General features: G+C 39.0%; 1 protein-coding gene across 2 annotated transcripts in view; it reads right to left on the bottom strand.

The window, feature by feature from the left end:
• The window catches only part of FSHR (follicle stimulating hormone receptor), a 206,418-nt gene that overhangs the window by 101,057 nt on the left and 84,590 nt on the right, over positions 1–20,771 (bottom strand). For both annotated transcript variants that reach the window (XM_049870547.1, XM_049870548.1), the window contains exon 2: positions 14,040–14,111. In XM_049870547.1, coding sequence (XP_049726504.1) covers positions 14,040–14,111 — 72 coding nt within the window. The remainder of the gene's footprint in view (positions 1–14,039; positions 14,112–20,771) is intronic.

Below are 20,771 nucleotides of genomic sequence, written 5' to 3'. Positions count from 1 at the left end.
TTTATTACTTGTACCTCGCATTTGTGAGCACTTTTAACATTTCAAAGCACGCTGAAATCCAAGTGCAAATTACATGTTTAGAAAACCCTTGGCATCAACTATTGCTATCTCTATGCCCATACTCTCTCAGAATCTCAGACCCACTGGGGTGGTTAACATTCACTTGACTCATTTAGGCTTCTCTGGCATTCATCCCTCACTCTTATAGTTTCCTCCTGCCTGTTTGACTTCTAGAATGGTCTGACCTATAAAAACATATCTCTGGTCATTTAATTTCCACATAGGCTGGTCGGGGTGGATCTGAGTACTCAGGAGAGGTTTATGAAGTGTAAGATTCAGGTAGTTTATTTGCTGGGGGTGGGCAGGTGAGTAGGTCCATATCCTATTCGGGTCTTCTACTGTTTAAAGCATCTTATTAAGTCATAAATGGCCCAGATGGATGTGGTTGTGATGGACATGGGCTAAATGAGGAAATAAAAAGAAATAGTTTGTGCATTGATCGGAGCCTGCGTTTAAATTGCATCTTTTTATTTTTAATACTATTCTATTAAGAAAAAAAAAAGAAAGAAAGAAAATAAAAAACCCTAGCAAGAGTCCTGGGAGCAGAGCCATAAGGGTATTTTTATCTTGAGTATTTTGCTGCCTTAATTGTATCTTCTCTGGGTAGACACAAACATTGAGTTACTGGCAGGGAGAAAAAAAAAAAAAGACTATTTCACTTTCTGATGTATCTGTGAACCCTGAAAACTTAACACATTTCAAGGTCTCTCCCACAGCTTGCCTTGTTAAGAAAGGTCAGAAGGGCAAATGTGGCTGAAGCAGAAGTCTCAAAAGATAGAGAAGATGACCTCGCTTGGCTGTTGATGAGAACATGGAAGAAGATTGTGTTTGATGGCCAGCCAGAAAAGCTTTGGTCGAGTAACCTCTGCCCAGTCTTGCCACCTGTAAGTCTTAGCTACTTAATGAAAGGTGCAAAACAGAAGCTACTGGGACCACGAATGCATTGGAGTGTTGAGTGGCCAAGAGGGTGGAGGATCTTAGAGATGGAAGATTTAAATGAGGGCCTATCTGTGCTTTCCTAAGCCAGGGTGCACTCATTACACACATCTTTATTACTATAAACTTGCTAGTTCACAGTGTGGCTCTTACCTGCATTCTTCCTTGCAATTCCTTTCAGGAAGGAAATTCCTTACTACCCTCGCGGATAAAACACAACGAACTGAGCTGTGGAGAGTTATAAAGAGTACGGGGTTGGGAGCGTCCATGACATCACTTTTCAGGAACTCTGTTTCCCCTATCAGCCTCATACAAACAAACAAAAAAAGCCAAGCACATAAGTATGTTTTTAATTAATTAAATGCTTTCTGAGCTAGGAAGCGATCAGATGTGATAGGGTTTATTTTAAGGACAATAACACTAGAAACAGTTAAAAATAAACAGACTTAATGGCAACGCTAAAACCACAACAACCCAAAAAGCGACAAGAAAACAGCTTCTTGAGTTCTCAGTTGAAGCAATAAATACAACAAAAATTCTTATTTTCCGAGTATTTATGGAGCACAGGAAATGAGATAAAGACTTTCACCTTCTAGACACTGACTCACATTTGACCTGGGTCAAAAATGACAACTTAATTGGCCCACCTCACATTTCCCAACTGCTGACTAAGTTCATTTGCAAGTTAAAAGGCAGCTCAATTTGCAAACTTTTGGACCCAAGCCAACCTCAGCAAGAGCTTTACCCAGAAATGAGTTGGCACACTAGAACTTGAAGGCAAAAAAGTCTCCAAGAAGTGGTTTCCTCTCCTCTATGACTGTCCCAGGAGAAAACGACTCTTTATTCTAGTTTATGGAGGTTCCAAGTACTTAAGCCCAGAAATCCCATCCTTTAATTATAAATGAGACTGAAGGAAAATTTCATAGCTGTAGGTCTCCTCTTAGGTCTCCTCTTAGTCCCTCTTTTACTCCAGTAGAATAATTCTGGAAAATGGTAGATGCCAAGAAAAAGGCAGCCATTATCTTCTGTATGTTCAGAGAGTCAAGCCTTCCCACAGTCCCCTCTTTCCATTCAGAGGTCTAACTAGTCCATTACTGGCCCTCTGCATTGTTTTTTTCTTTAAACCCAACCCAGTGCCTTCGAGTTGATTTTAAACGGGAACATAAAATATCATCAGCTTCTACTTTCGGCTTTATTTCAGTAAATGGGACTCATGGCTTAATAGGCTCCTTTGCCCATTAACTCTCAGAATCACAGAAGGTTGGGGTAGGAAGGAACTTAAACCGTTTAACCAAGGATGTGCTCAGGGTCTCCACAAAGCAGATTGGAACCCACATTCTCTAGAAGTGTTTCTGTTACATTTTCAGTTGCCTGAACTTACCTCCTTTCCTTTAGTCTGTGCTGAGAAAGCCTGAAGAACTGAGAATTGAGAGAACCTTCAACTTCTTCATGTGCTTGCAACAATTCTCACTCAATAAATCTCTTCCTCTAAAAGTCCGTCTATTAAGTTAACTTTTCTTTCCCCAGTGGTCTGGAGTGGAGGCTGGGGTGTCAGACTAGTGTTCTCATTTTTATATGCAAATAAATCTCTCGATTATATTTTTTGTCCTTATGTTATCATGAATATTTCAAATGAATTTTTTATGGTTCATATTTATGGTTTGGGAGCTATCCTCACATTTTGGCTCATTGCCGCCTCATCTGCATATACCATATCTCAGCTGATGTTGATTGGTCTCATTTACATATTCATCATGCTCCTATTTTCAAAGATATTTTGTTATAAACTGGCTTTTCTTCCCCCACCAGTGTTATAATAGCACGTAGATGTGTTTTTAAATTGCACTCATTTCCATACATAATTTTCCTGGTTACCATAAATCACCACATTGTCACCTACTCCCCCCATTCTGTTCAGTGTGATCTTCACACTTTATACCAAGCTGACATATGGCTCTCAAGTAATTAAAGACAATGTAAACAGTTTACAGTGCACTTTGCAGAGCCACTTCACATTGCAGAGGGTTTAATGCTTTCCTTTTTCTCCCAACCAGTCCCAAACCAAGGAAGAGAGGAGAGCTTTCTGGTAATGGTGCAGATGGAAGCTAAGGTGTGAACATGACTATCTGATTTCTAGTGAGGAAGCTTCTGTTCCACGTTCTAGCCAAAAGAATCCTTTCCCCGTTGACTTTGGATACAGGTAGAAGAAGCTGGGTTAATAAATGAGGAAGAATTGTTGGTAAGGGTTGGAGTAGACATACTGAACTCTTTCCATTATTGTAACAGGAGAAAGGGGGAGGGGGAAGAATTAAACTCATCAAATGCCCATTCTGTGACAGACACTGAGATGGGTTGATTAAGGACTCTGACAACCCTGAGATAGACTTTCTCATGGATTGAATTGTGTCCCCCCAAAAATATGTGTTGTAATTCCTAATCTTTATACTTGTGGATGTAATCCCATTTGGGAAAAAGCATTTCCTTGGTTATGTTCGAGTCCTGGTGGCACAGTGGTTAAGAGCTCAGCTGCTAACCAAAAGCTTGGCAGTTAGAATCTACCAGCCACTCCTTCGAAACCCTATGGAGCAGTTTACTCTGTCCCATAGGGTTGCTATGAGTCAGAATCACTTTTGGGTTATAAAAGGAACAGATTAGGCACAGAAGCAAGAAGCACGAATGGGGGAAATATATATGCCACATGGAGATCTCCGAAGAATACCAAGAAGCTGAGACAAAGATTTTCCCCAAGAGCAGACAGCTGGCACCCTGAATTTGGACCTCTACTTCCTAAACTGTGAGACAATAAATTTCTGTTAATTAAAGCCACCCACTTGTGGTACTTCTACCACAAGACAGCACTAGATAACTAAGATAGGCTTTATTATTAACATTTTACAGATGAGGGAAATAAGGCTCAGACGGGTTAAAATACTTTCCCACCATAGGGACAAATACAAATACAAGGAGAAGGAAATAAAGATATGTAAACTCAGAGTCTCTGGAAGCTAGTCTAGTTCCACTCAGATCAGGTACACTCCATCCTGGAATATCTTCTACTGAGCTTACCTGCTTTATAACCTTGGACAGGTAATTTGATATCTCCAAGCTTGTTTGCTCTTCTGTAAAATGGCACTAATAATACCTACCATTAGTGTGACTGGGAGGATGAAAAGAGATGATGAATGTAATGGTTTGCAATCAGTGCCTAACACACAGTGAGTCCTCAATAAATGTTAATCACGGTGATAAAAACTGTGATGGGGAGATTAATAAAAGCTCCTGACAATACAAATTCTAGTCAATCTCAAGTCTCAGCTGAATTCTACAAACCATCCCCAAACAACCAGGCCCCAGAGACCTTTCTTTTCTGGGTGCCAATAGGAGCTACTTTCTTTTTAGACATTAATTGTTTGCCCAACTACCATAATCTAGGCTTCTTTTTTTCCAGTAATGGCCTTAATATTTGTTTGTAAACCTTTCCTCTTCCATTCTAAGTCCATGTGATTGGGGTAGGCCTTTGTTTCCCATTCTAAGGAAGGATGGAGCCTATTACCTAGGCCAAAGACAATTCCAGCATCACATTGTCTTAGCTGCAGTGGTTGGTGCAAGCATGGTTGTATGATGCAATTTAACCACAGTAAATTTTAGGACCTTTATGGGATTGAGCAAGAGAAAGGTCAGCTCTTTCCTTCTAGAACAGAACCTGAGAAGACAGAAAGCCATGCTGCTGCCATCTTGCCAGCAGAGGATTAGGTTGAGGGCGGAAACTAACATAATGGAAAGCAGACCTGAGAGAGGGAGAGACTTCAAGCCCTAAGAGCATAGAGACCTGGTAGAGCTGTCTCTAAAGCCATTCTTCCCCTCTGACCAGCAAGTTAATATGCCATTTTAAATTCTCTTGTTTTCATTAAGCCTGTTTGAGGTTTATTTTCCTTTGCCTCTCACAACAGAGTCCCAACAAATACATGTCACTTACGTTGCACATACTGACTTGCACATTTTTGTTTTGGGTTATATTTTATACTAAAACTACAAAACTGCCTACATCATAGTAGATCTTCAGCCAGTGTTTACATGCTGATCAATTTCTATATTATTTATCATTATCATTCATCTTGCTTAGTTATATTCTTTTTATATCTGGATTTTTTTTTTTATCTTATCTGCTCAACTGATTATATTTGTTCATTCCTTCATTTATCAGGTATTTATTGAATGCTCCTATATGCCAGACTCTATATTAGAGACAATGGATCCAATATTGAGCAAAAACAAATATTGGCTTTGTCTTTATGGAACTTACAGTCCAATGGGGAATTAGAAATTAATTAAATTATTACATAATCAAATGTAAAATTAACAACCACATAGTGACTTCAAGAGTGTAGATAGGATGTTTTGACCTAGTTGGAGTGGTCAGGGAGGGTTTTTTTTTTTTTGTAGAAGTGACAGTGGAGTAGGAATCAGAAGGATGAGTAGGACCCATCTAAATGAAAGGGGCAGAACGTGAAGGGCATTCTAGTCAGAAAGCATGTGCCAGGCCTGCAGTGGGTGGTAACACGATATATTTTTATGAACTGAAAGGCCAGTGTAGCAAAGAAGAGAATGGAGGAGGTCTGGCTATCCAGAGCATCACTCCTAGCTGTATTAAAGACCTTCATTTTTCTGCTAAGAGAAGTACTAAGGTATAAAGTGTTTTTCATTGTATATATGTGTGTGGGGGGGGGGTATGTGTGGGAGGTGACATGATCAGATCTGATTTTGGAAAATATCACTTTGGTTGCTATGTTGAGACTGGAGGGGGGTGAGGAGAGGGCATGGTAAGGGGCAGGTTAGAGCATGTAGCAGGCTATTACAGTAGTCCAGGGAAAGAATTTACAATGGAGGGATGCAGGAAAACCCGTAAATTCCTAATAACCTCCCTCCCCCAAAAAAACCCAGCACCGTCGAATCAATCCCAACTCATAGCGACCCTATAGGACAGAGTAGAACTGCCCCGTAGAGTTTCCAAGGAGCGCCTGGTGGATTCGAACTGCTGACCTAATTCCTAATAAGACCTGATAAATACACTATTAATACTGTGAACAGAGGATCATAAGTTGGAAGCCCTGGGAAGGTTCTAGAAAGGACTTAGAGAGAAGCTAATATTCTGTTGACCCCTGGAGGTTGAGCAGGATTCTACCAAGTAGAATTTCAGGCAGAGGGACAAGTATCTACATAAGAACAGTATGAAAGTATATTTCTTTCATTCCCCCATAGCTAATTTTTGATCCCTCCAAGTGTCAGACATTTCCCAAAGAACCACCCATCAAATTTTAAATAAGCAATACAGGCATACCTCATTTTATTGAGCTTTTCAGGCATTGTGTTTTTTACAAACTGAAAGCTCGTGGCAACCCTGTGTCGAGCAAGTCTATTGGCACGATTTTTCCAACAGCATGTGCTTACTTTGTGTCTCTGTGTCACATTTTGGTAATTCTCGAAATATTTCAAGCTGTGTCATTATTATTTTATCTGTCATCAGTGATCTTTGATGTTACTATTGTAATTGTTTTGGGGAGCCATGAACTGTACCCATATAAGACAATGAACTTAATAAATGTGTGTTTTCTGACTGCTTCACTGACCAGCTGTTCTCCCTTCTCTCTCCTTCTCCTCCAGTCTCCCCATTCTCTGAGTCATGCCAATATTGAAATTAGGCCAGTTAATGACTCTACAATGGCCCCTAAGTGTTCAAGTGAAAGGAAGAGTTGTGCGTCTCTCACTTTAAATCAAAAGCTAGAAACGATTAAGCTTAAGTGAGGAAGGTATGTGGAAAGTGGAGAAAGACTGAAAGCTAGGCTTCTTGTGACAAACAGTTAGCCAAGTTGTGAATGCAAAGGAAAAGTTCTTGAAGGAAATGAAAAGTGCTACTCCAGTGAACACAAGAATGATGAGAAAGTGACACAACCTTATTGCTGATATGGAGAATGTTTTAGTGGTCTGGAAAGAAGATCAAACCAGCCACAATATTCTCGTAAGCCATAGCCTAATCCAGAGCAAGGCCCTAACTCTTTCAATTCTATGAAGGTTGAGAGAGGTGAATAAGCCATAGAAGAAAAGTTTAAAGATAGTGGAGGTTGGTTCCTGAGGTTTAAGGACAGAAGCCGTCTCCATAACATAAAAGTGCAAGGTGAAGCAGCAAATGCCGATGTAGAAACTGCCTCAAGTTATCCGGAAGATCTAGCTAAGATAATTGATGAAGGTGGCTACACTGAAGAACAGGTTTTCAATGTAGAAGAAACAGCCTTCTGTTGGAAGAAGATGCCATCTAGGACTTTCATAGCTAGAGGGGAGACGTCAATGGCTGGCTTCAAAGCTTCAAGGACAGGCTGACTCTCTTGTTGGGGTCTATGCAGCTGGTGACTTTAAGTCAAAGCCAGTGTTCATTTACCGTTCCAAAGATCCTAGGGCCCTTAAGAATCATGCTAAATCTTCTCTTCCTGTGCTCTATAAATGGAACAACAAAGCCTGGATGACAGCACACCTGTTTACAAGATGGTTTACTGAATATTTTAAGCCTACTGTTGAGACCTACTGCTCAGAAAAAAAGATTCTTTTCAAAATTTTACTGCTTAATGATAATGCGCTTGGTCACCCAAGAGCTCTGATGGAGATGTACAAGGAGATTAATGTGTTCATGTCCGCTAACACAATATTCATTCTGCAGCCCATAGAGTAATTTCGACTTTCAAATATTATTATTTAAGAAATACATTTTGGAGGCTGTAGCTGCCATAGATAGTGATTCCTCTGATGGATCTGGGCAAAGTAAATTGAAAACCTTCTAGAAAGAATTGACCACTCTAAATGGCATTAAGAACATTCTTGATTTAGGGTAAGAGGTAAAAATATCAACATTAACAGGAGTTTGGAAGAAGTTGATTTCAACCTTCATGGATGACTTTAAGGGGTTCATTAATCATTGGAGGAAGTAATTGCAGATGTGGTGGAAATAGCAAGAGAACTGGAATTAAAAGTGGAGCCTGCATATGTGACTGAATTGCTACAATCTCATCATAAAACTTTAATGGATGAGGAATTGCTTCTTACGGATGAAGAAAGTGGTTTCTTGAAATGGAATCTACTCCTGATGAAGATGCTGTGAACATCGTTGAAATGCAACAAAGAATTTAAAATATTGCATAAACTTAGTTGATAAAGCAGTGGCAGGGTTTGAGAGGACTGGTTTCAATTTTGAAAGAAGTTCTACTATGGGTAAAATACTATCAAACAGCATCACATGCTACAGAGAAGTCTTTTGTGAAAGGAAGAATCAGTCAATGAAGAAACTTTCATTGCTGTCTTATTTTAAGAAATTTCCACAGCCACCCCAACCTTCAGCAATCACTGCCCTGATCATTCAGCAGCCTTTAACATTGAAGCAAAACCCTCCTCCAGCAAAAAGATTATGACTCGCTGAAGGCTCAGATGACGGTTACCATTTTTTAGCAATAAAATATTTTTTAATGAGGGTATATGTATTGCTTTTTTAAGACATAATGCTATTGCATAGCTAATAGATTACAGCATAATGTAAATGTAACTTTCATGTGCACTGGGAAACCAAAAAATTCATGTGACTTTCTTTATTGCCATATCCTCTTTTTTTACGGTGGTCTCGCTCAACCTGCAATATCACTGAGGTGTGGCTGTATAATGTCTGGTAATGATAGTGTTTGAGGAATGGGAAATTGTCCTACTGGTGAGAATGTGAGGTATACGGTGAATGTGGTAGATGATTAATAGGTATAAAAGGCTTTGATTTCTGTCCAGGGATTTAAGATTTAAATCTGTAGGAATCAGGGTTAGTAGAGATTCTACAAGGGAGTTTGAACAATGCAGGTCTGGTAGCTAAGTAGAGAGGAAACTGGAGCTGTGACAGGAGTAGGAACCTCAAGCTGTAGGCTACATAAGTGCTGATGAGACTTTGGACCTAGTAGTGGCAGTAGAGTGGATAGGAAGACTGGATTCCAGGGATATTGTTTGAGCGGAAATCAATAGGACTGGAAGTATACCTGGCTATGGGGGGGGGGGGGGGGAATAAAAAGACAGGGCAAATGAGTCAAGGGAAACTTTGGGTTTTCTTGTTTGTGAGTCTGAGAAGATGGTTATGTTACTCATTGAGAATATGGGAAATTTAAAGATAAAGCTTCCTAAACAAAATATTATCAAACTGAATCAAACAATGTATTTAAAAAAATAAACCACAATCAAGTGAGATTTGTTTCAGGTACGCAAGGCTGGTCTAATATTTGGAAATCAATTACTGTCATCCACCACATCAACAGGTTAAGGAAGCAAAATCATATGATCATATTAATCGATGCAGGAAAAGCATTTGACAAAATGCATTCGTGATTAAAAACAAACTCTCAGCAAACTAGGAATAGAGGGGAACTTCTTTAATTTGATAAAGAACATCTACAAAAAAACTACAGGTAACATAGTACTTAATAGTGATAAACAAGATGCTTTCCATCTAGACCAGGAACAACGATGTCCTCTCTAACCCTTCCTATTCAACATCATATCGGAAGTTCCAGTGAATACAATAAGACAATAAAAGTATATAAAAAGTATAGAGATTTGGAAGGAAGAAATAAAATTGTCTTTGTTCACAGATAACATTATTGTCTATGTAGAAAATCTCAAAGAATCACCAAAAAAACTCCTGAAACTAATAAGTGATTATACAAAGGTTGCGGATACAAGGTTAATACAAAACTCAATTGTTCCAAATTCAATTGCTCCAAAAATTTGAAATTATAAACATCATACTACTTAACACCAACACCAAAAACAAAACCAAAAAGACCAAAACAATAACAAAAAAGGAATAGTTTGACAAAATATGCACAAGGTCTATATGAGGAAAACTGGAAAATTCTCATGAAATAAATCAAATAGAATCAAAATAAATGGTGAGATATTCCATGTTAATGGATAGAAAATCTAAATATTGTTAAGATATTATTTCTTTCCAACTTCATCTATAGACTCAATGCAATTACAGTCAAAATCTGAGTAAGTTATTTTGTGGATAGTGACAAACTGGTTCTAAAGCTTATGCAAAGGCAAAATACTCAGAATAACCAACACAATATGAAAGTAGAACAAAGTTGGAGGACTGACACAACTCAACTTCAAAACTTACTATAAAAACCCAAACCTGTTGCCACCAAGTCAATTTTGACTCATAGTGACCTTACAGGACAGAGAAGAGCTGCCCCTGGATTTTCCAAGAAGCAGGTGGTGGATTCAAACTGCTGACCTTTGGCTTAGCAGCCAAGATCTTAACCACTGTGCCAAGACTACAGTAATCAAGGCAGTATGGTATTTGGGAAACAGTAGACAAGTAGATCAATGAGCCTAGAATATAGAGCCCAGAAATAGACTCACACCAATATAACCAAATGATCTTTGACAAAGGAGCAAAAACCAATGGAGAAATGATAGTTCTTTTTCTATAAACAAAGAGTGCTGCAACAACTGAACATCAACATGCAAGAAAACATCCAGACACTGACCTTAAACTTTTCACAAAGATTTACTCAGAGAGCTGTAAACTTTCACCAAAAGACAATTAAAAAAAAAAAAAAAAATTTACTCAGAGTGTGCCATAAGCCTAGATCTAAAACACAAAACTATAAAACTTCTAGAAGACAACATGGGGGAAAATCTAGGTGACCTTGGGTTTGGGAATCAGTTTTTATAGAACACTGAAAACATGATCCATGAAAGAAAAAAATAGATAAGTTGAACTCTATTAAAATTAAAAAATCCTGCTCTGTGAAAGAATGAAAAGGCAAGCCACAGTCTGGGAGAAAATATTTGTAAAACACATATTTGATAAAGGACTTGTATCCGAAATATACAAAGGACTCTTAAAGCTCAACAATAAGCAAAGAAACAACCAAGCTACTAAACAGGCAAAAGATCTGAATAGGCACTTCACCAAAGAAGAGATACAGTTGGAAAACGTGTAGGAAAAGATGCTCGACATCATATGTTGTTGTTGCTGTGTGCTGTTGAGTCGATTCTGACCCATAGCAACCCAATAGGACAGAATAGAACTGCTGCATAGTCATTAGGGAAAAAAAAAAAAAATTAGGCAACTGCACATTAAAACAGCAATGTGATATCACTACATACCTATTGTTGTTAGGTGCCATCGAGTCAGTTCTGACTCAGAGAGACTCTACATACAACAGAATAAAACACTGCCTGGGCCTGTGCCACCCTCGCAATCACTGTTGTTTGAGCCCATTGTTGCAGCCACTGTGTCAATCCATCTCCTTGAGGGTCTTCCTCTTTTTCACTGACCCTGGACTTTACCAAGCATGATGCCCTTCTCCAGGGACTGGTCCTTCCTGATAACATGTCCAAAATACAGGAGACAAAGTCTCACTATCCTCACTTCTAAGCAACATTCTGGCTGTACTTCTTCCAAGACAGATTTGTTTGTTCCTCTGGCAGTCCATGGTATATTCAGTATTCTTTACCAAAACCGTAATTCAAAGACATCAGTTCTTTGGTCTTTCTTATTCATTTTTCAGCTTTTGCATGTTTATGAGGTGATTGAAAATACCATGGCTTGGGTCAGGCATGCCTTAGTCCTCAAAGTGACATCTTTGTTTTTTAACACTTGAAAGAGACCTTTGCCACAGATTTGTCCAATGCATATATATAAATACATTGTTTGATTTCTTGACTGCTGCTTATTAAAATTACTAAAATCTGAAATGTTGATGGACCAAATGCAAGTGAGGATGTGAAGCAACAGAAGTTCTTAGTGGGAAGGCAAAATGATGCAGTCACTTTGGAAGACAATCTGGTAATTTCTTACAAAGCTAAGCATAGCCTTAACATATAATCCAGTAATGGTGGTCTTGGATATTTGCCCTCATGAGTTAAAAATTTATGGCCATAAAACGAAACAAAACAGACAAAAAAAAAAAAAAAAAACCCTGCACATTATTATTTACGGATGGTTTATTCATAATTGCCAAAATTTGGAGGCAATCAAGATGTTTTTCAGTAGGTGAATGGGTAAATAAACTGCAGTACATCCATACAATAGAGTATTATTCTGCAATAAAAATAAATGAGCTATCTCAAACTCCAAAAAAGACATGGAGAAATCTTAAGTACACATTGCTAAGTGACAGAAGTCGGTTTGATTTCAAATATATGACATTCTAAAAGGCAACACTTTGGAGAAAGTGAAAAGATCAGTGGTTGCAGGGGTTGGGGAGAGGAGAGGAGGGGAGGAATGATCGAAAGGACAGAGAATATTTAGGTAGTGAAACTACTCTCCATGATAGTATAATGGTGGATGCAGAAAGAGATATTGAAGGGAGCCCAATAAATCTATCAAGGTCAGGAAAATGCTTAAAAATGGGAGTAAGAGCATAAGCGAAGGAGATAGGTCTAGAATGGAGATGAGAATTCATCAGTGACCAGGAGTAAAAAAATGAGAAAATGGATGAAGGTGAGTAGGGAGACTGAAGGGTACAGTCTCCTCAGAAATCAATTCTTGTCATGGATTGAAATGTGTCCCCCCAAAATATCTGTCAGCTTGGCTAGATCATGATTTCCAGAATTGTCGATTGTCTACCATTTTGTCATTTGATGAGATTTTCCTATGTGTCATAAATCCTATTACTATGATGTTAATAAGATGGATTAGCAGCAGTTATATTGATGAGATTTACAAGATTAGATAGTGTCTTAAGCCAATCTCTTTTGAGATGTAAAAGACAGAAGCGAGCAGAGAGACATGGGAACCTCATATCACCAAGAAAACAGCACTAGTGCACCACCTTTTATCTTACAAGACAGAAGAGAGTTATGGACCCCATTATCACCAAGCCAGTAGAGCCAGGGGTGGAGCTCATCCTTTGGACCCAGGGTGCCTGCTCTGGGAAGCTCCTAGACCAGGGGGAGATTGATGACAAGGACCTTCCCCCAGAGCTAACAGAGAAAGAAAGTCTTCCTCCACAGCTGGTGCCCTGAATTAGGACTTCTAGCCTCCTAAACTCTGAGAGAATAAATTTCTGTTTGATAAAGCCATCCACTTGTGGTATTTCTGTTATAGCAACACTAGATAACTAAGATAGGGTGAAAAACCAAGAACAAAAATTGAAAGGCTTCAAGAAGGAGAAACTCAAGTGGCTCAGAGGGCTACTTCCTGCTTATAATGAAAAAATAAGTTCCGTCCGTTTAACCTCTCTGTTGCTGTGCTTAATGGCATTTAAGTCCTGATTCCTGTACGTGCCGCTGTGGTGAAGAACACATCTTGAGGACACAAAGGTGTAGAGGGCAGGCCAAGGGTGGGCGGGGTTGCTTTAAGTGTGAGAGAGAGTTTACTGCACCCCACTTTGATAAAACTCTACCTGGGGAAATCCCTACATTAAACTGGCCTTATAGCTGCCATTGAGTTGATTTTGACTCTAGGGAAACTAGCCCAATAAGAAGTGAGAATTTCCATTAACAAAGGAGTCTTCCCTTTTGAAAGGAAATCTCTCTCTGTGCTGAAAACTTCCCTAATACCTTTAAGTGTTTACATATCAGTTACCACTCATCAACATGGTTTTTGAATGAGAACTGTAGAGGCTCTCAAAAGGGCAAACGTTAGACGCTGCTGTCAATTAAAAATTAATCAGAAAGCGTAGAAAGCATCACTGAAAGATATTGGATGTTAGTGGAGGAAATAGGCTTCGGTTTATAAAAATTCTACTCACAGGTACTTTGGGAGCAAACCCTTTACCAAAAGTGAAGATTTCTTGGATTGCTCTTTTGCTCATTCTAAGGGCCACATTCTGGAAGATTCCTCAGTGTTGTTTAGGAACTACGGCAAGGAAATAAAATGAGAAGAGGCACAAAAAGCTTGCAGGGCATCTGTCTGGCTTCTAAGCATAGACCATCACAATAGGTGTGATCGGGGGTTGCTGCCCAGGGTCAGCTTGAGGCACTCACACCCAGCACTGGCAGGTACATACATTTTCTCCAGGTCCCCAAGTCCCGAAAATGCTCCTTTTGGGATGACTTGAAGCTTGGTGAGGACAAACCTCCTGAAAAGAGAGTGGACATAAAATATCACAACTTATCCATTAATTAATAAGTCATTGAGTGTTTAATACACAATATAAGCTAAGAGCCAACATGTACTAAGAGCTTGCCATAATAGTAATGGTTGTAATTGCTTTTACATGATTTCTTTTCATCCCCATCACAAAGCAGTGATGTTGACACTGTTCTGTTTGTATTTTGCATGAGAGGAAACTGGAGTTCAGGAAGGTTAAGAAACTTTCCCAGGATCACTTGACTGGTGTGTGGCAGAGCTGGGATATCAACCTTTCTTGTCACTGTCATTACTACTTACTCTCTGCTGCCTCCTGTAACCTCAAGTAAGGAGGACTTGTGCATAACAAGGAAAGAGAAAGGCATTGAGCTTCTACTCTGTGCCAGGGACTTGAAATATTAGTACTTTTTAACTCTTGGTACAGCCTTCATGGTAGTAAGGAGGGAATGGAATCTCAGACAAAAGCATTTGTTTCAAGTCAACAGTTCGAATCCACCAACTGTCCTTGGAAACCCTATGGAGCAGGTCTAGTTTCTCCTATAGGGTGGCTATAAGTCAGAATCGGCTCAACGTCCCACAACAACAACAACAACAATGGCTACTGAAATGGTAGATTTTATCTAGTTCTGATTGTTTTCAAAGCCTCTGTTTTCTCCAACATGTCAAAGGACCCTGTGGTTCATTTGAGAAGACCATGCCTATGCACATAAGAAGATAGCTCAGAAGTTAAGATAAAGTTCATTAAGTCCCAAGTGAGAGATCTGGATGGACTAGGGAGGGCAAAGAAGGCTTCTTAGAGAAGAAGAAACTTTTGCGGCTCTAGAAGGATGGTGGGGAGTCAGGATGGCAAGTGGTGGTAGTTTTATCTTCCAGTTCATTTGTACAATTAGGCCCATAGGTGGGGGAGCTATCTTCCTTGTTTCTCATTGTCACTCCCAGGCTCGTCTTCCTGCCTTTTTCTTAAAATCCTTCAGATTTGAAACTTCCTAGCTGCAATCTTCTACCAACTCCCTAGCCTCTGTTCCCATTTCTTGAGGAGTTTAGCTTCTGGACCACTATCACTCTTATCAACATTTCAACTCTTACAATTGTAGGTGATTTCAATATCTGTATACATGGTCCCTTAAAGATCCTGGTGTCTCAGCTCCTTGATTTCTTCTTTTGCATCAATCTTGTCTTCTCTGCTAATTAACCACCCACTCCCTTGGTTATCATAACCTCATTCTTGCCTTCGCCAATAAGCCCTTCCAATCTATAGTCTTATTTTCACCAACCCCACTTTCCAACCACTGCTTCTTCTCTCTAGCTAATGCTCCAATGCCAAAACTACTTCAATCCCACCAAGACTTCCAACCCCAGATTATTTTCCACACTTTAATATCTTTGCTTCCCTCTGCACAGCTTATACTCCATGGCCCATCATGACAATCCCTTGACTTACATATACCTTTGGCTCCCTTAACCCTTCATCCAACTCTCTACCCACCCTTTACCTGTATCTGCACAGGTAACATGGATGGAGACCAACTCTTGCCTGGTCTCAAAATCATGAGGAGAAGCCTCAGCTAAGTCCTTAACGCTGTCTGACAATGACACTGTATGTCTCTGGAGCACTCTTATAGGTAAGCATCAGTGATGTTGCCACTATTACTTATCCCACTTTGTGTGAGATGAAACTGGGGTTCAAGGAGGTTAAAAATTTTGCTGAGGATCATAGAGCTAATATGTGACAGAGCTAGAACAGGAACCTTCCTTATCACCCCTACTCTCTACGCTGCCTCATGTACCCTGTGGGAGACTCCTTTTTTTCCCTACTCCCACCTCTAATGCCTTTTCCCTTATTATTACTCTCAGCTGACCTTGGTTCTTATTTCAAAGAGAAATAGAAGAGAACTCCTGCATAGTCTCACCACCACAGCCATCAACCCACCAGCCTCTGTTCTCATACTCTGCTTTCCCTCTTGTCACCATGAGGGCACTGCCCCTGCTCCCGTCTAAGCCAGTTCCTGCACACCAGATCTCTTTCCCTTCTTCTAGCCATACATAGTGGCCATGCAACAATTATCCCCCTTATCGCATACATCACCTGTTTTTCCCTTTTCCCATCAATATACAAAAAATACCATAATTTGTTCCATTAAAAAAAAATGTACATATGTATTTGCTTAATCTCATAGCTGCCTCTGGCTTTTGCCATTTTTTTTTTCTGCTCCCTTTTAAAACAAAATTGTTTGGAATAAATTTGTCTCACATCTGCCTCAAAATTCCATCCAATATCCCCCAATTTCACTCAGGGAAAAATCCAATTGTTTATAATGGCACGTAGGACCCTATGAGATCTTCCTGCTCTTCCTTCCCATAGTTCTTTCAACCTTGTTTCTGACAACTCTCCTCTTTGCTCAGCTGGCTCTTGTCAAAGTTGCCTCTTGCTAGTCCTTGTACATACCAGGCTCCCTCTTGCCTAAGGATTTTGCATTCGCAGCTCTCCCTGCCTGGGACGTTTAGCCCTCAGATAGCCTCATGGTTTGCACACCCTGTGTGTGCAAATGTCACTTTCTGAGTGAAGCTGTCTTTAACCACCCTATTTAAAATGATAATCTCCCAAACCTGGTCCTTGACCCCCTTTGCTGCTTAAAATTTTCTCCATTGTACTTTTGACACGTTACACATTCTATTTATTTATGTATTGATTTGTTTATTTTTAAATTTATTCATCTCTTCCCCATAACTAGAATTCAAGTTCCATAAGGGCAGATATTTTTGTCTGATTTGTCTCAGTGGCTAAAAGCTTGGCTGCTAACTCAAAGGTCAGCAGTTCAAATCCACCAGCTGCTCTTTGGGAACCCTATGGAGCAGTTCTACTCTGTCCTATAAGGTCACTATAAGTAGGAATCAACTTGATGGCAACTTTTTTTTTTTTTTGTGCACCCGATAACTAGAACAGTGCCTGGCGTGTAATAGGTACTCAACAAAGATTTGTTAAATGACTGAATGAATAACTGTTAAAAAGTCTTCGAGTTTCTGGCTCAAGGTAGAATGACAAGTGGCCCTTTGGGAGACTTTTTTAAAATAAGAAAACAGAATACTGTTCCTTCCTTTGGATTTCCCCCTTCTGGTTTCTCTTGCTGTGTAACTGAATAGTAGGGATTTGGCTTTCTTTCCACTTTAATCCTTCCTTCAGCAAGGCAGCCTATGAGCAGCAATTAAATAATTAAGCATTGTGGTCTTATGGTGGTTTCATAAACCTTCATTGCTTCAGTCTCGTATAACTTACTGATGTTAGTGAAATTCTTATTTCAGATAAGGCTGTTACTCAGGCAAGCAGGTCTTTTCTTTCACTATGTTTCCATTTGGCTGCCATGTTCACCCTTTCTGTGGTGAGGAATCGTGAGAGAGATTTCTGTGCGCTGTTCTTGCTCTGGAGGAGTTTATGTATTTGCTGAGAAGGTACAACCCTAGGACTTCGAGAAAGAGTTGTAGGATACACTGGATGGAATAACCACAAATGTTACACAGGGGTTGACATGAGGAAGATCCCAAAGTACATAAGTATATAAAAGGAGGGTTAAAGGGAGTGGGCAGATTTTGAGACTGGGGCTCAAAACTATCAGGCCATAGTAAAAGCATAGACTCTATGAAACCATTTAAAACAAAAGGAGATCTAATTTAGGATTAAATGTAATGTATTCACAGTAGTATTTAGTTCTAGAACGCCCATCTGAAAGAAGTCAGTGTTAGTTCACCTGCCCTTAACTCTCATTGCTTAACCTTAGTTAACATGTACAAGTTTCTTTTGTTCCTATTTACAAGAAAAATATGATGAAAACAAACCAAAAAAAGCAAATAATGAAATTTCCTTAAAACTACTTGCTATGGATTGTAGCATGTCCCCCTAATATATGTGTTGTAAAATCTCACCCCCGTAACTGTGGTAAGAAGCCCTGGTGATGCAATGGTTAAGCACTTGGTTGCCAACCAAAAGGTTAGGGTTCAAACCCACCAGCCCCTTCACCTAAAGATTACAGCCTTGGAAACCCTATGGGGCAGCTAGATAGGGTCTCCATGAATTGGAATTCGACTCAAGGACAATGCTTTTTTTTTTTTAATACCGGTGGTTATAATCCCATTTGGAAATGGGTTTTCTTTGTTATGTTAATGAGGCAGTATTAGTGTAGGATGTGTCTTAAGTCAATCTCTTTGGAGATATAAAAAGAGCTGATTGAGCAAGCAACCAAGCAAGCAAGCAGAGATGGGGGAAAGCAGATGCCACACCAATGAAGATTACCAAGGAAAGGAAAAACAGAAGCTGAAAAGGGACAAGGACTTTTCCCTAGAACCAAGAGAAAGAGAAAGCCTACCCGCTAGAACTGGCACTGTGAATTCTAACTCCTAGCCTCCCGAAAAGTGAGAAAATAAATTTATTTGTTAAAGCCTCCCACTTGTGGTATTTCTGTTATAGCAGCACTAAATAACTAAGACACTACTCAGACAGTTTAGAACTTTCAAGTGGGCTGAAATATTAACTAACAGAGTGGGGTTTTGTGTAACTGAGTCTTCTAACGACAATTTAACTAGATAGCCCTTTTTCATTCAACCCTAGTAGCAGGCACATTTTCTAAAATTATCAAGGCCTGTGCTTGTATTAAGTGGTTCAAATTTCGGAACATAATTGAATACTTTTCGAAGATTAAAAGACTTGACTTTCATTTCTTGAAATATTATAAATTAAATAGCCCAAAAAGGTCCCTAGGTGGTACAAATGGTTTGCACTCCAGTCCTGGTGGTGCAGTGGTTAAGAGCTAGGCTGCTAACAAAAGGTTGGCAGTTCGAATCTACCAGCTGCTCCTTGGAAATCCTATGGGGGCAGTTCTATTCTGCCCTATAGGTAGTTACTAGTTGGAACTGACTCGTTGGCAAGGATTTTTTTTTTTTAACCTAAAGTTTGGTGATTCAGACCCACCCAGTGGTGCCACGGAATAAAAACCTGGTGATCTGCTTCCATAACGATTACAGGTATGAAAACCCTATGGGGCAGCTCTACTCTGTAACACATGGTGTTGTCATGAGTTAGAATCAACTCAAGAACATTGGGTTTGGTTTTTGGCTTTTTTAGATAACCCAAAGACACTTCTACTAAAAATCATCTGGAAATCTTCTGTTAAACACAATGAACATTATTTTAAATGTGCAGATGAGCTTTCAAGAAAGTGTGAGAAATCTCCAGGGGGTCAAAGTAAATCAACTGAACACTAGATGGAATCCTGAGCAGCAACCACAAACCGGAGATGCCCTGAGAAGGAGTTTCTGAACTCGGTAGCCAAGGGTTTTGTGTTTTGATGCCACACTGGTACATGAAATGAGACATGGAGAAAGGAATGCAAAGATTTATGTCTGTCTGTCAATCACTTTATTTATTGATCTGTACCAGTCAAGCATTTTAGAAAGAAAGGTACAGAAAATGGAAGGGAAGCAATTTAATGAAATAACATCTAGAAATTTTTCATAAGTTATAAAAGACCGAAATCCTCAGATTAAAAATCTCAACAGATTCCAAGGAAGAAAACAAAAATAAGTTAACTGCCAGATACATGTGAACTAAAACTGTAGAGCCATAAAAGAAAAGATTTTAAATGTAAACAGAGAGAAAAAGACAGATTATCTTCAATGGAAAAAATAATTGAAAACCATTGTAAAAATATATTCAAAATCATTAAGAGAAAATAACTGCCAACTTAGAATTCTACATCTAGAAAATTATCATTTAATTGTGAGAGTTAAATAAAACCATTTTTTAGGCAAATTTAATTTGTTACTAACAAACATTTAGCAAAAGAACTGCTTTAGGGAATAAGAAAACTGAGTCCAGCAGAAAGGCATGAAAGACAAGAAGTAATTAAAAAAAAAATAGATAAATCTGATAGCATTAATTGTATAAACAATTGTAATAATGACTAATGGTGGTGGGGGGGGTTAAAAACAAGGTGAAGCTAAATGCCAGACAACAATAACACGTATGATGAAATGGGGGTAATCATAGTTAAAGAATTCTAAGATCTCTGAATTGTTTGGGAGGAGGAAAGAGATATCAATTAATTTTATATTTTATTAGATCATGTATACAAATCACAAATTTAAAAGTTATCATTTAGGGAGTGGAAATATAAATAAAACTCACAAAACAATAAAGATGGAAAAAAAAATTCAAGGGAAAACTCAGTTATTACAACAGAAGCCACAAGGGAAACAAGAGGCATAAAATAATAGAATAAACAGAAAGCACGAAGTATGGCAGAAATAAATAGAAGTAAGCCACTAATCACAGTAAATGTAAGTGGAATAAACTCATCTTTTAAAAGAAAGATATTGTCAAATTGTATAACAAAACCAAATTAAAGTCCATGGTATTTATAAGGCACAACCCAAACATAAGGTTATAAACTAAGCCTAAGGGGAGGAAAGACCCGTTATTACGCAAATACCAATCAAATAGACTTCAGTAAAAGCATTATTATTAGTAAGGTGGGTCACTAAACCAAAAATCCCACTGCTGTTGAATCAATTCCTACTCAAAGGGACCCTGTAAGACAGAGCAGAACTGCCCCACAGGTTTTCCTGGTGGATTCAAACTGCTGACCTTGTTAGCAGCCTA

Source organism: Elephas maximus, chromosome 26, assembly GCF_024166365.1.
Source record: "Elephas maximus indicus isolate mEleMax1 chromosome 26, mEleMax1 primary haplotype, whole genome shotgun sequence".
NCBI lineage: Eukaryota > Metazoa > Chordata > Mammalia > Proboscidea > Elephantidae > Elephas > Elephas maximus.
The sequence above is the reverse complement of the archived record's forward strand: the minus strand, read 5'-3'. Positions and strand labels throughout refer to the sequence as shown.